Source organism: Mesoplodon bidens (assembly GCF_964165515.1).
Source record: "Mesoplodon bidens genome assembly, chromosome: 17".
In the NCBI taxonomy this organism is placed as follows: Eukaryota; Metazoa; Chordata; class Mammalia; order Artiodactyla; family Ziphiidae; genus Mesoplodon; species Mesoplodon bidens.
Window position 1 is genome coordinate 8,699,925 of NC_138174.1, and position 15,173 is coordinate 8,715,097.

The 15,173-nt window shown below is 40.2% G+C and overlaps 1 protein-coding gene across 2 annotated transcripts in view; it reads left to right on the plus strand.

Annotated features, from left to right (window-relative positions):
• Positions 1-15,173, plus strand: part of FRY (FRY microtubule binding protein) — a 322,162-nt gene that overhangs the window by 214,583 nt on the left and 92,406 nt on the right. For both annotated transcript variants that reach the window (XM_081214715.1, XM_081214716.1), the window contains exons 18-24: positions 4,754-5,012; positions 6,534-6,716; positions 9,005-9,091; positions 11,282-11,541; positions 11,945-12,134; positions 12,746-12,870; positions 15,059-15,116. In XM_081214715.1, coding sequence (XP_081070841.1) covers positions 4,754-5,012; positions 6,534-6,716; positions 9,005-9,091; positions 11,282-11,541; positions 11,945-12,134; positions 12,746-12,870; positions 15,059-15,116 — 1,162 coding nt within the window. The remainder of the gene's footprint in view (positions 1-4,753; positions 5,013-6,533; positions 6,717-9,004; positions 9,092-11,281; positions 11,542-11,944; positions 12,135-12,745; positions 12,871-15,058; positions 15,117-15,173) is intronic.

The following is a 15,173-nucleotide window of genomic DNA, read 5'->3' on the forward strand; positions in this document are numbered from 1 at the left end:
CAGAGCTGAGAGGAGGCTGTTCCTCCTAATGGATCTTTTCTTCTGGGTATAGTTTGTGAATTTGAAGTCACTCCCTTTTCCTCCACGCACCTCTAGCAACAACATTCTTCAAAGCGACTGAGCTGATTCCATCTGAACCTGAGCTCACCTTTATGAAAGTGTTTCTGTTCAGTCGTTTGTCTGATCTGACCAACCAGGAAGGCGGCCTCGCTCACGTTCTGGGTTTTCCCCCTTTTACCCACATCCTTACTTAGTGTAAGTGCCCCTCACACCGCATCCGCCTCCTAGATTACTCCAAGCAGGGCCTCGGGCCTGCTGGTTCATGCAGCAGGTCGCCGCCTGGTTAATCAGGCCAAGCTGGTCCACGCGCCTCATGCCAGCTGCTGGGGAAGGACAGATGCAGTTGATGTTGGCAATAACGGTTTCTTTCGGTATGCTTCACTGCTGTGTCACGGTGGAGTCCCTTCAGGCCCCCTTGGTGGGCCTAAGATCAGCATCTTAGAAACTTTTCCTCGGGTCCCCCAACCTCGTCAGACTTCCTGAGCTGCCTTCTCTGAATGTCTCTCTTCTCTTTCAATTGCTGCCACCAGACTCTCACAGGACTGTTGTTTATTGTCCTCATAGTTGTTCACAGGCAAGAACCTGTCCTTTCTTTTCTGGCGTCTCAATGGGATGACCCTGCAGGAGTTTGGGGGATGTCCTCTCCTCAGCCACTCCTTGCTCGCTGGACCAGCAGGCGTCGTGAGACTGTAAACAGGTCGGCCAGCATCATGCAGCTTCCCTGCACGTCCTGCATCCTCAGGATGGCTGAGCATCTTTCTCCTTTAACTGAATCTTCTTTTCCTTTTTCGTTAACTAAAATTTTTTTTCCTGTTTTCTGTTTTATAATATTAAATCCCATGCGCTTCACAAGGTGATCTGTGATTATCTGGTTAAAATCTAACAAAAGTAAAAATGAGGAAGATCTGGGTGGAAGAAACGGCGGCTGTATCTGATAGGCAGCTCCCTACTTACTCTCCAAGGAATGACACAGGGGCGCGGCTCTGGCTCTTCTCGCAACTTCTTCTACTTCTCCCTCTCCCTCGCCTGTTGCCACCCAGACTTGCCTTGATACGTCATTTTCATTCCATCTCAGTTCTGTGACACTGGACCTTTTTCTTCCACAAATATTCCACGTTTATTATCAACTGGGCCTTTTATTCCCAAAGCTCCCTCCCCTCCCCGGTCCTGTCTCTTCGTACTCCAGGAATATTTTTGAGTGTTCTCACTGGTGAGGCATGTGAATACCATGATTTCAAGAGGAGCGGTCACCAAAAATAGCAAGAGCTGCACCACCTCGGGGTCTCAGAGTCCTTAAAATGATCCTGCACTGTTGGTTTAAAGTTAAGGCAGCTTCCAGATTGCAAATTGCAAATGATGCCAAAGTTAGACGAAGAGTAGAATTCATCTCATTGGAAATCTGAAAGTATTGGCCCTTCTTTAAAAGCTTCATCTAAATTGACCATGGCATGGTTTTTATTTTGACTTTTGACCCTAAAGATATGTGCTTGCCTAGTTTCATGTGTGTAATAAATAGCGCAAACTGGGTGGCTTAAAATACAGAAATTTATTGTCTCGCAGTTCCACAGGCTAGAAGTCCAGGCTAGAAGTCCAAGATCAAATTTATTGTTTCACAGTTCCACAGGCTAGAAGTCATCAGGGTTGCTTCCTTCTGAGGCTGTGAGAGAAAATCTATTTTAGGCCTCTCTCCTAGCTTCTGGGGGTTTCTGGCGTAGTTTGGCCTTCCTTGGTTCATAGAAGCATCACCCTGATCTCTGCCTTTATCTTTACATGGTGTTCTCCCTGTGTATGTCTGTCTCCAAATCTCCCCTTCTTATAAGGACACCAGCCATGTGGATTTTACCCTACTCCAGCATGACCTCATCCTAATTTAGCTAATTCCATCTGCAGTGACCTTATATCCAAATAATGTAATATTCTCAGGTGCTGAGTGTTTGGATTTCAACATGTGAATTTGGGAGGAGACACAACCCGTAACAATGAACAATATCATTACCATCAGTTAACATTTGCTGAGTGCCTCTTGTTTCTGTCTTTAAAAGGTGGTTCATCATCTGCAGAAGCTTATTCTCTAAGACATTCAGGACTATAGACAGGTATAAATGTAATAAATTGGAACAATAAACTTAAGATGGAAACATGACCTCAAGTGTTTTCCATAGATTAGTGTTTTCAAACCATGGGCTGCAAAGGTGACTGGAAGCTGCTTGTAGATTGAAGGAATGTTTCCTCTCACATGGGGGGGCTTCAGGTCCCTTACCCAGCTTCAACCAGAACAACTCGTTTTTTTCTTTTTAATAAATAAATTTATTTATTTATTTATGGCTGCATTGGGTCTTTGTTGCTGTGGGCAGGCTTTCTCTAGTTGCGGCGAGCAGGGGCTACTCTTTGTTGCAGTGTGCGGGCTTCTAATTGCAGTGGCTTCTCTTGTTGCGGAGCACAGGCTCTAGGCACACAGGCTCAGTTGCTCCGCAGCATGTGGGATCTTCCAGGACCAGGGCTCAAACCCCTGTCCCCTGCATTGGCAGGCGGATTCTCAACTACTGCGCCACCAGGGAAGTCCCACAACTCGGTTGTACTATATACTAGAGTTCTACATAAAATTTTTTGGAAAAAAATGGAGCTGCTGATTAAAATACAAAGAAAATTTGTAAATTCCTGCCTTAGTCCTTAACTAGAAGCCCAGGTTAAAGACCTCTGTGTGTTATTTCAGCAACTATGACCTACTTAATAACTATAGACTTAATAGCAAGTCTGCCCTGAAGAATTAGCTCAGCTCTTCCTTCTCAGCAGTTCTGTAGAGCTTAACTTGCTTTTGGAACAGAAAATATATCTTCCCTGACTTGGTATATATCTGCTCATTAATGAGCCTTTGTCTGGTTTATATTGTCAAATTTGGACCAATTAGTGTACTTTATACCCTAGAGGATAAGAAGGGTATTCAGTATCAAGTTTTTGAAATACTATCTATTCAAAAATATGTAACTGTATCAGACCTGTTTTATGGAGAAAACTTTGGATTAAAGATGAGAAGTCCTGGGTTGGAATCCTGGACTTTGAGGAAATTCCTTAACCGCTCCGGTTCACAGTTTCTTTTTCTGTTGGTTGAAGATATTATGTCCTGTTTAATGGGGGCCCCTGTTGACTTGGCCAGCTTCTTCTTTGACACGGAACAATTCCAGGCTGCTGAGTCCTGGAAATTCTATCTCCTGGGTATCTTTGCTCTCCATCTCTCCCTTCCTTACTACTTCTCTGCCTTGGGTCAGGCCCCCGCCACTTGGTGCCTGAGTCACTGCAATGACCTCCCAGCCGGTCTCTGCCCTCAGTCTTGTGACTCCTCCAAGGCATCCTGCATATTCCTGCCTAACTTTCTTTTCTCAGATGTGAATCTAATCATGTTACTTCCCCTGTAACTTTCTGAATACAGTTCATTTTCTTCTCATAGTAAGAGGTAACCTGTACTGAGTGCTTACTGCATGCTCTGTGTGGTACTAAGCACTGTTCATAGATCATCTCAATGAACCTCACAACAGGTTTATGAGATACAAGTACAACTATGATCCCCATGTTCCAAATGAGGCTCTGAGGCTTAGAGAGGTTAAGTAACTGGCATGAGGTCACATAGCTAATGCATGACAGAGACAAGGCAGTGATCAGGCATTCTGATCCCAGAACACTCACACTCAACCTCTTCCTGCTGTGTTTTCTCCTTGGGTGGCCCACAGACCCTCCAGCAAGCCACTCCTGTTCTCTCTCCAGGACTGTCTCATACCTCACTCTTGCTAACACCCTACCCAGTAAACACAGCCATACCGTACTCCATATCCTAAGGGCTGAATCTTAGGAGGGCCTGAATCTTAGGAGGACCTCAAAAACATTTGTTTATTAAATAAGTGAATGAATGAATCTATAAAGCATGATATTAACTATAACGCTCCATGCCAATGTTGAGATTTATTTAATAATATTATGATGATGTTCTGGCTTAAACCACAAATACACTGATATTATTTCAGTTGACAAACTCAGGATTTCCCAACTTTGCCACTGTCAGCATTTTAGGTCAGATAATTCTTTGTCATAGGAGTTGTCATGTGCATTGTAGGATGTTTAACAGCATCCCTGGCTTCTACCTACTACATAGATACCAGGAGCACACTCTAAGTTGTGACAACCAATAATGTTTGTAGACGTTACCAAAATTCCCTTCATGGGGGCCAAACCAATTGAGGACAACTGGCCTAACTTTTAATTACTCATTTTCACTGAACTTCTGGATGAGTCCCTTAGTTTCTCCAGGACCATCCTTAAAAGTGGTAAGGTTTGATACTAATTTATTCTGTAGTCAGTAATGTATTAAAAAGAATTCATGTACGGCTAAGTGCAACATGGTATCTCGGATTGCATTCCGAAACAGAAAGGACATTGATGGAAAACTGGTGAAATCTGAATAAAATCTGTATTTTAGTTAATAGCACTGTACCAATGTTAACTTCTCAGTTTTGATCACGTACCATGGTTATATAAGATGTTAACATTAGGGGAGCTGAGTGAAAATTATCATAATATATTAGGGGAGAGTGACCCATTTTTCAGATACAGTAAAAGGCTCTGGCCTTATATATGTTCCTTTACAGATATAGAAGAAAAACTGATAAAGTAAATGACTTCATTGTCTTTATTCATCTCACAGGCTCTCTATTCACATGGACGATGAACTGCGACATATTGCACAAAATTCTCTTCAGGGTTTACTTGTTGACTTCTCAGACTGGAGGGAAGATGTCCTATTTGGCTTTACCAACTTCCTACTCCGGGAAGTGAATGACATGCATCACACACTCCTTGATTCATCCCTCAAGTTACTGCTCCAGCTCCTTACCCAGTGGAAACTGGTCATACAAACTCAAGGAAAAGTCTACGAACAAGCCAACAAAATCAGAAATTCAGAGGTGATTTTCACCCTTTGCCCACTAATTTGTATTCTTTATGTCGCACATATATAAATAAGTTGCAGCCCAGAGAACCTTGTGGTTCTTACTTTCAGCTACCTAGGAACTTTCTCCCTAGTGATGGCCCTAAGTTTTTCCATCTGCTTAAATTGTGGCCAAGAAATTCAGGGCATCGTATGCCACAGCAGGTTAGATTTGTTAACAGGAGCAAGGCCATTTACGGAGTAGAAAATGATGTTTTTTTCAGAGAATTATGATTATAAATCTGTTTGTAAGAGCAAATGACCATAGGGAAGAGATATAGAGCTGGGTATGAATATGGATCTAGATATGGATGTGGATATAAAGCTGGAAGTGGATATGGATCTAGAGCTGGATATGGATGTGTATCTAGATTTGGATATGAATATGGATTTGTATTTAGATCTGGATATGAATATGGATATGGATCTAGATCTGGATATGACTAGAGCAGATATGGATATAGATATGAATATGGATATAGAGTTAGATATGGATATATGAAAGTTAGCTGCCCACCCGTTTTTTCCCCCTAGTCAACAACAAATTGGTCGCTTTCTCCAATATCCAGAGAAGAAAGTAGTCTTGTGGCTTCTTTATTCTTTCCTGCCTCAGTCCTGAATGGTAAAAATTAATGATACCATTTTGAAGAGCAGGTTGAGGAGGAGTGTTGTCAAATGAAAACCAGGGCTGTGTGACTTGGTGTTGGCAGTGAGCAGACAGAGAAGGGGTCTGGCTGGAGAAGAGTTTGGCTGAGGATCTGAGGAGCATCGAGGCTTGGGAAGTATGATAGCGTTTAGGATCCCAGATGGGCTGACCTCAGAGATGAGCTGACCTCAGAGATGAGCTTCAGGGCATTACTCCTGCCTTGTGTCCTACACTTGCCAAAAGATGACAGGGAGGAAAACAAGGATTACCTATGCTTGAAAAAGGGAGACTGAAATGGAGGTAGAATCTGCCCTGTTGTCTGCCTTGCTTTTGTTTGAGACTCACTTGGTTTGGGAACTTTCAGAATCCATCTCATTAACATGCAAAACCCAGATTAAAATCTAACATGAAAAGAAGTCTGATTAGAAAATCAATGCTTGAAAATTCAATTTAGTGGTAACTAAAATAGAGAATTTAAAATAGAGAATTCTCTATAGAGAATTTAAGTAAAGCCAAATTAGGACACTTTAATTAAATATACAGTGTCATCTCAAATGGTATGGATGGAAGTGGTTTTGGTTTTATTCCTGCTAATAACCTTTGAAAAGTTATTCCTTATCAGAGGTAACAGAGGGCTGATGGTATTCCAAAGTGACAGTTGGTCTGAAAATAAAAAGGGATCTATGATATTTCATGAATAATAATGAATTCATAGGCATGTCTGGTTCTAAGCCGGTATAATTTATTTTAGTATTACAAGGTCAAACGTGCCAGAAGATGTACATAGAAGAGTGGCTGCTTCTTCCACTGTTGTTTTTCTGAACATAGAATGTTGTTCTTATTGCACAATAGCTCATTGCCAATGGCTCCAGCCACCGAATCCATTCGGAGCGAGGTCCCCACTGCAGTGTGCTCCATGCCGTGGAAGGCTTTGCTCTGGTTTTACTCTGCAGTTTCCAGGTGGCCACACGCAAACTGTCTGTTTTAATACTCAAGGAAATTCGAGCTTTATTCATCACCCTGGGTCAGCCTGAGGTATGGGTTATTTTTCTGAATTTTCCAATTCATATCTTTCAACAGTTTCAAAGTTTAGGTTAAAAACTGTAAAGAATGCCTTACCATTTTATGTACTTTCATGTCCTGATGTCAACAAATAATTTTTGATTCAGGGTAGGTTTTTAATTATGAAATCGTACTCTTGACCTACAAGAGCTAAGTCATATATTCTGAGGGCACGAGAAGAGACCATTCCTGATTCTCTTAAGAGGTGGTGCTTTGTGAAGAAGTGAATCTTAAGCTTCAGTTATAGATCATTTTCTTTCATAATGTTCAACATACATAGAATTAAGAAGATATTACATTTATATTAGAGAATGAACTTGAGAAAACCATGCATCCCATTTAAAATGAGCAAGGTAGCAAACAGTCTGGCTTACTGAAAATTGTTTAATCTCAATAGTGGTAGAAAAATGGCATCACAAGAAAATATGTCCACTTGATGGGAGAAGTAAGCTGACTAATAACCATGATTGACTCCAGTTATTCTCCTGCACTCAGTCAAGGGCTCTACACCCTTGTTTAGACGTTAAGTTTCATTGCCTGTCGGCACAGGTGGCCAAACTCTATCCACAAGTTGATGAAAGAAGGACCAGCTTTTTATGTGACATGCTTCTTTAGAAAAATTCTACTTTCTGTTTTCTTGTTTTAAGTCACTCATCTTGGTTTCATGATCCTTAAAATGATCAGTGTCTTCACAAAATATTTTCGAATGTATCCCAATCCTTTCTGTTCACATTTCTGCAGCAAGCTTTCTGATGTATTTTAGGACATCTCTGGGATCTGGTAAATGGATCTCTAGGACTTGCTGTATTTTGATAAGCCTCCATTAAGTCTCTAATTATGATAATAATGATAATAATAATTACCATGTATGTGTCAGGCAGTGAGCTGTGCTTTATACATATTATCTCACTGAACCCTCACAATAACTTAAGAATTGGTACTGTTATTTTCCCCATAGTGCAGATTTTGAGACTGAGGTTTAGGGGGATTAAATGCCTTACCCAAAATCAACAACTAGGATGTGGTAGAGCTAGAATTGAAAACCAGATATACATGCCTCTTCAGCCCAGGTTCTTAACTGCTATTCCAGCAGACTGTGTTAAGAATATTTCTCATACGGTGCTTTCTTTGACCAGCCACAGCTTTGTTGTGTGTGTAATTTTTTTTATTGAGGTATAATTGACATACAACATTATTAGTCTCAAGTGTATAATATAATGATTCCATAGTTGTACATATTGTGAAATGTTCACCACAATAAGTAGTTAATATCCATCACCACAGCTACAGGATTTTTTTTCTTGTGATGAGAGCTTTTAAGATCTACTCTCTTAGCAGCTTTCAAATATGCGATACAGTCTTGTTCACTCTAGTCGCCATGCTGTGCATTACATCTGCATGACATATTTATTTTATACCTGGAAGCTTATACATTTTGATTCCTTTACCCATTTTGACACCCCTCCCCTCTGCCTCTGGGAACCAACCAATCCGGTCTCTGTATCTACAAGCTTGGTTTTTTGTTGTTTGGGTTCTTTTCAGCCACAACCTTTTTGAAACCATTCTCATTCGTACATGAATAAGGACATTCCGAAGCTTTCCTATAAGGCTGCTAAGTAAATAATTTCATATTTCTGAGCCTTTCTATGATAAAGGATGGCAAACACACATGTTCATGTATACACGCACTATCACGTAGGAGAATTTCCTGTAAGATACTCTCTCCTGTGCTTTTTTCCAATTTGCTTCTTTTACCAAATAGCTGTGCACAACATAGATACTACAGAGAGTGTGTGGTCAGTCTCCTGTGCAGTTTCTTTGGGACTGAAATGCAATCACAGTCAACAATTTACCAGTTATTTTAGCAGATCAGTGACTTAAGTAAGTAGCATTTTCATGGCTTTTCCATTTTTTAAAATTAATGACAACATGAACACTTTAGTGAATAATGTGTGACGCTGAGATTTAGATTCCAGTCTAAATAAGTGTATGTGCATGAGTTTTTGAAATTCAGGTACGTGTCTTTTCAGTACAATGTCAAATTGGAGCTCTAATTATCTTCCACTGAAACTTGTAAGACTAAACTGAGAAGTAGAGAGAGTTTTACCCACTACCTTTCACCACCGTGGCACTCACTTTTCTGTGAGAAAACCCTTATCACTACCTTACAAGCTGTTATGCTTCACATGCTGGACAAAGGCGGTGGAGAGGGTGGAAGGATTCATTTTCCCATGGAGTGTATTTGTCTCCTTTATGTACAGGATGATGACAGGCCTATGATTGATGTCATGGATCAGCTAAGTTCTTCCATTCTCGAAAGTTTTATTCACGTAGCCGCTTCGGATTCGGTAAGTGCATGTTTGATCCTGATTGCTGATAGTTCTTAAGTATAAGCTCTGGGCCTGGCTGGAAAAGAGACACAAAGAAAAATGATACGGAAGAATTCTGGGATTTTATGTCAGGTTAATAAACCAGAACAAAAGTACTTAGGGAAACAAGACTAGCTTTTCAAATACTAGCTCAGGAGACCTTCAGATAAATTTAAATCAAAATTTGAGTCTGAGGAAGATAGATTAAGTTTTGCAAATTGCAATTTCAAGAATTGCTCAGGATTCTTTCAGAAAATTAATTTGCTTTATTTACTACACTTAATGCTATATAACCTGTATTTGTGTGTTGTTTTACAGTTTACAAGGTACTTTCACATTTATTATCTATTTTGACCCTCATAGGTATTGAAACTCAAAAACATTAAGGGGCAGGGCTGTAGTCACACAGAGTCTCAGGGCCTGGACTTGACCCTCTCTGGACTCTGAAACTCGTAGAGGTTTATCTGCTACACAAATACATTCTTTGCTTTAAAGAGCATATTGGCAGCTTTCAATTTCTGATGAAGTAGAAGGAACATTGAAACCGATTTTAATTACCTGATTTTTTTAAAAAAATTAGTAAAACACAGTTATGGGACTTGGATTGATTTTCGCTAAATAGCTGAAGAGAGGCAGGCTGATGCGCCTTGTATATTCTGACCAAATAACTATAAATGAATATAAACATATTTGACAAAGAGCTATAAATAAATATAAAACCTAAAGGCACCTGTGAGCTTTTTAATGACCTTTTCTAACCGAGAGTGAAGACAGATCCCTATTTTTAGCAACCCTGTTCTTGCTTATGGTTGGAATATTAATGATAATTACTAAAACTGTTAGCCAAGTAGTGCAGACCTTAACAGTGATAGTGAATACCTCTACCTCTTTTAGAAATTCAGATTGTTTTGACACTGAATGGAAGAGTCAGGCGTAATTGTTTTATATACATATCTTGTTTCCCTGTAGCTTATGTTCTGTTCCTGTGATTTTGTTCTGTGTTTATCAGAGTCTGAATCTTGAGCCTGGGTAACCAGATCAGCAGAGTACTGCACGTAGGAAGATGCACTGAGGGGGAGAAGAGGCGTGGGGGGAAGTAGCGCCTGCTCTGTGCCAGGTTTTGACATCCCTTATCTCATGTCATCCACTTAAAGATTAAGTACGATCAGCATTATAATTTCCAAGTCATAAATTAAGCAGACAGAGACTCTGGGGTGTTCAGAAATGTTCCCAGGTCAGGGGCTTTGGGCAGAGCCAGTGTTGGAGCCTTAAGTCTCTGGCTCTGAAGCTGAAGCTGCGCCTCTTCAGCCCATTAACCATGGAGGCCACAGGTGCAGCACTCTGGCGCATGGGAGCTCAGAGACCCAGCAGATAAAATGGGTCACTTTAAATGCCTGACAAACATAATGGCAATTTTCTCTCCACGTACAACAGCTAGATTATTTGAAATTTGGTCTTCCCTCAGCTTTGATACTCTGGACTTAAAAGAGAATGAAATATAAGACATTATGTGGTATCAATATATAAATATATCTCTCTATATAATATAGATTCAATGTGGATATAGATATCTTTCCAAAGGTTTTAGAATGTATTATTTTAGCTTGATATCATAGGACAAGAATAAGTAGGTATCTTACCTCAAAAATCTTTAGTAAAATACCCTTCATAAAAGAGATTGCACTTAGCCATCTCCCTAAGCCAGGGAGAATGTATTTCGGTCCAAGTAAAGGTAAACAAGATCATGGCTTTAAAAAAAAATACTAATTACAGGGATAATAACACACTTATGCATCTCAGAGATTAATAACTTTTCAGAATTTTAAGTTGGCAAATCCATGGTCAAGTTCAAATTAGCTCATGTTGTATATTTGTTCGACAAGTATTTAGTGGGCAGCTCCTGGGTACTCGTGTGTGGGGCTCTGTGACATGGACCCCTGCCCTTAAACTCCGCACTTCCGCTGCCTGCAGTCTCCCATAGGAATGGCCGTGACCGCAAACCCAGGTCTGGCGTGGAGGTGTGGGAAGGGTGCTTCAGGTTCCGAGCTGGACCCATTGCAGAGGTGGACGGGAAAAGCATCGTGGAGGAAGGGGCGTTGGCTGAGGCAGGACGAGGACGTGGAGCTTGCCGTTCAGCACCGACTCATCGCCTGCTTCTTGCACCTGCAGGCGACCTTACCCCTGACCCACAGCGTGGACCTGCAGTGGCTGGTGGAGTGGAACGCCGTCCTGGTCAACAGCCATTACGATGTGAAGAGCCCGTCCCACGTCTGGATTTTCGCTCAGTCTGTCAGAGACCCCTGGGTCCTCTGCCTCTGCAGCTTTCTCCGGCAAGAGAACTTGCCCAAGCACTGCCCCACTGCCCTCAGCTACGCCTGGCCTTACGCCTTCACGCGGCTGCAGTCCGTGATGCCTCTGGTGGACCCGAAGTAAGGGACCCCTACGCTTCCCTCTGTTTTGTTTGTTTCACCATTTGCCCTCTTACATTTTCGTTTTATATATGAGATCAGGATATAATTCTCTAGTTTCTGACCATCTTACTACAGAAGTCTTCACATTGAGTAAATACAGGTTAAAAGTTCTTGTCTAGAGCTAATTTTTTTCCCTTCCTTAATAATCATTATGATTGTCTGAGTACAGAGTCTCAGCCCCTTACTGGTGAAAAGTTCTATTCAGCTTTCCATCCCATAGAGACATTCCCTGTCCAGACAGACAGTCCTTGACAGACAATTGTTCAACTCAGTTGGAGCGCTTCCCAGGATCTTTATTTAATAAGTGATACCTAAAATCCGGAACTTAGTTTCACTCTTGTCTTTGACTTTGTATTTTTAGCAGCCCAATTAACGCCAAGAAAACCAGCACTGCCGGCAGCGGAGACAACTACGTTACGTTGTGGAGAAATTACCTTATTCTTTGTTTTGGAGTCGCAAAACCCAGTATTATGAGCCCGGGACACTTAAGAGCTTCCACTCCAGAAATAATGGCGACTACACCTGATGGTACCGTGAGCTACGATAACAAGGTGACATGACATGCTTCAGAAGAATTATTCTGTAAGGTTTTTTTTTAGCTTGTTTGTCTAGATTTCACAGTGTGAATTGCACTGTGCCTGCCATCTGGAATATATGGGATCAGATTTTCATCCTACACATTTCTAAATTCCATTGAGCGTTTGTGTGAATAATTTATTATTCCTCCCTGACAAGTGGGGAACTGAAAATAAAAGGAAGTTAAGAAACTTGCCTAAGGTCGTAGAGTCACTTATATTTATTAGCGCCCTGAGGTTTGCTTCATGTTCTGCATATCACATGTCTCTCACTCCTCACCGAGTGTTCACCTTTAAACCATGTCTTGATTAACTTATCTTGTTAAAGATGGTTTTGTAGATTTAAGTATTTTAAAAAAAAAGAAGACTATTATAATACGAATATTCTTTAGAATTTGTGTCCCAGGTAAAAAATGCATTCATTGTGCTGTTTTCAAATTTGTGTTTTGTTTTGTTTTTTTTCCTGAAATGATGGCAGTGCCTTGGGATGTGGTTCAGTACTTTAAAACTGTTATAATGGAATCATTGATTAAAAGAAGCATCAGTTATCATGTTACCTCTTTTTCACTTTTAACAACTTGTTTCAGGCCATAGGCACCCCATCGGTGGGAGTTCTGTTAAAGCAGTTGGTGCCTTTGATGAGACTAGAGGGCATTGAGATCACAGAGTCCTTAGTTTTAGGATTTGGAAGGACAAATTCCCTTGTTTTCAGGTACGGTAGTCTTAATGAGTTGTTCTAAACTCCTGTATACTGCTGCTATCGTAGTTCCTGCTTCTCACTCAAGTTTGAGTTCGTGTTTGGCATGTGTCTGGAGGTCTGCAGGCTTTGCACGATTCCCTTCATGTCCTCGTTGGTTGACATGCATGTGACAAGCATTCCCTGCAACTGCCTCGAATTTCACTTTTAGACGTTGCAACTTCGATTTTACGTCTCAGATTTTCTCTCACTTGCAAGCTTTGTTTTAGATAACCATAAATGAAGATAATTCCGTGTCAATCCCCAGTTAGCCAGACTGTTCAGAGGCTATAAAGTCAAAATAATGAGCGTCTGCTCATCAGCCGCTTATACAACAGACTCTCAAAGGTTAGACATTGACAGAACACTTTCAGGGGTGTCTGTTATGTGTCGCGCTTGCTGGTCTTTCTATAAGATGCTGTATCTGCCTTAAGAGAACCATTATGTCTCACTTTCTGGATTCCTTACTCATTTCACACCTTTACTCAAATAACCCTTTCATCTGAGGCCGTGTCAAAGCCTTTTCCAAGAGTCATCATAAAATTTTATTTCAGGCTGCCTCTGATGATTTTATCTAGCAACGAAAACCTATAAAGACAAAGAAAATCTTAGTTTTTCTTATACACAGAAAAGGGAAAGCTCCAAGCATCTGTGAGAAACCCTATCTGAAAAATAAAGATTAACGAGACGTTTTAGAAGCAACTGAAAAAGATCTGTTACAGTAGAGTCAAATTTTATCCTTAAAAAAAGCAATTGTGAGTTCTGACCACTTAAGTGCCAGTTAACCAGTGTTTTCACTGATTAATTAGTTAAGACAAAGCATCATACAGAAATACTACAAGAAGATAATAAAAACAATTCCTGGAATTACCTAATGTCTTTCCCAAAGAACCTAAGGCTCTTTTGTATATCTTACCGTCTGAGTACTCCTAGGAGCAAGTAAGATTACGCAATGTACTGGCCACGTGGGTGTGGAAAACACTGTCCCTGGGACTCAGTTCCTTTACCTGTAAAATTGTCATAATAAAAATAAACTGTATCTCTCTAATTTTAAAAAAAATGGTATAATTATAGAATCTATCTTATAGATGTATCAAGAGGATTAAATGTAAAAATGCACGTAAATATTTGATAAATGATTGCTATTAGATGAAGGAGACCATTAGCATTATTTCCATTTTTTGAAGAAATTCTAGCATCTGTGTTGGAGAAATCTGCAATGGAATACAGGATTTCTGTTCTTCAGTACAGAATGCCATAGAGTTTTTGCCTTCGTGTCCTTGGATTTCCCTGGAGGGTGATGTCTAATAGCACAAAATATTCTACCAGAAAATACAAGATTTTCAGACATGGAGCAGACTATAGATGAAATACCTAGCCACAGGCTAGATCCCCTAATTTTGTCTGTTTTGACAAAGCAATTCAGAAGTCAGTTCCTAAAGATGACAGCTGGTTAGATTACCAGGTATAAAGCTGAGAATTGGAGAAAATGGGGACAGATGAAGTATATACATGTACTATCAGACATGGATTAATCTGATAAAATTTTTTAGTTTTACTACACAAGAGAAAAGGTTTTGATGAGAACCTCACTATTAAAGTGGTTGCCATAATTTGCATTTATCATGTAGCTCAAATAAAGGAATTTATCTCTGAAATTCCAAAAAGACTTTATTTTAAAATCAACAGTCCTCTGAGCACAGATCCCAAAGGTAGTGCCATAGTTACTACACCTGTTTCTTTTGCTCCAATTAGACTGAAAATTTCTTCTGTTTAGGGAATCAATTTTATTTCTCTTCAGTCCCTCAGCCTGTGGGAAAGTGCTTTCAATTTAGTAAGCACTTACAAAATATTGTTGGTTTAGTTGTTCAGGTAGGGATTTTTGCCATAGACTCTCTGGAACATTAAATCGAAATCAAGTCAACAAATATGTATTGAGCCCAAATTATATACGTAGCATTGGAGTTAAGACTGATAATACAAAGTACAAGCCAATGGCAATTTTCATTTCACCACATGATACAGAAATGGAAAGGCCAGAGGAGATTTTGATGTCAGAAGCGAAGTTTAAAAAGCAGATGATTTGGGATTGAATGGCTATATTTTGTGACAAATTTGGTGTCAACAATAATGAATTCTAAATGCTCACCTTTTTCATTCATAGAGAATTGGTGGAAGAACTTCATCCATTAATGAAAGAGGCTCTGGAACGAAGACCAGAGGTAAGAGTTTGAATTTATATAATTAATGCCTTGGCAGGAATAAAGACTTAGACATAA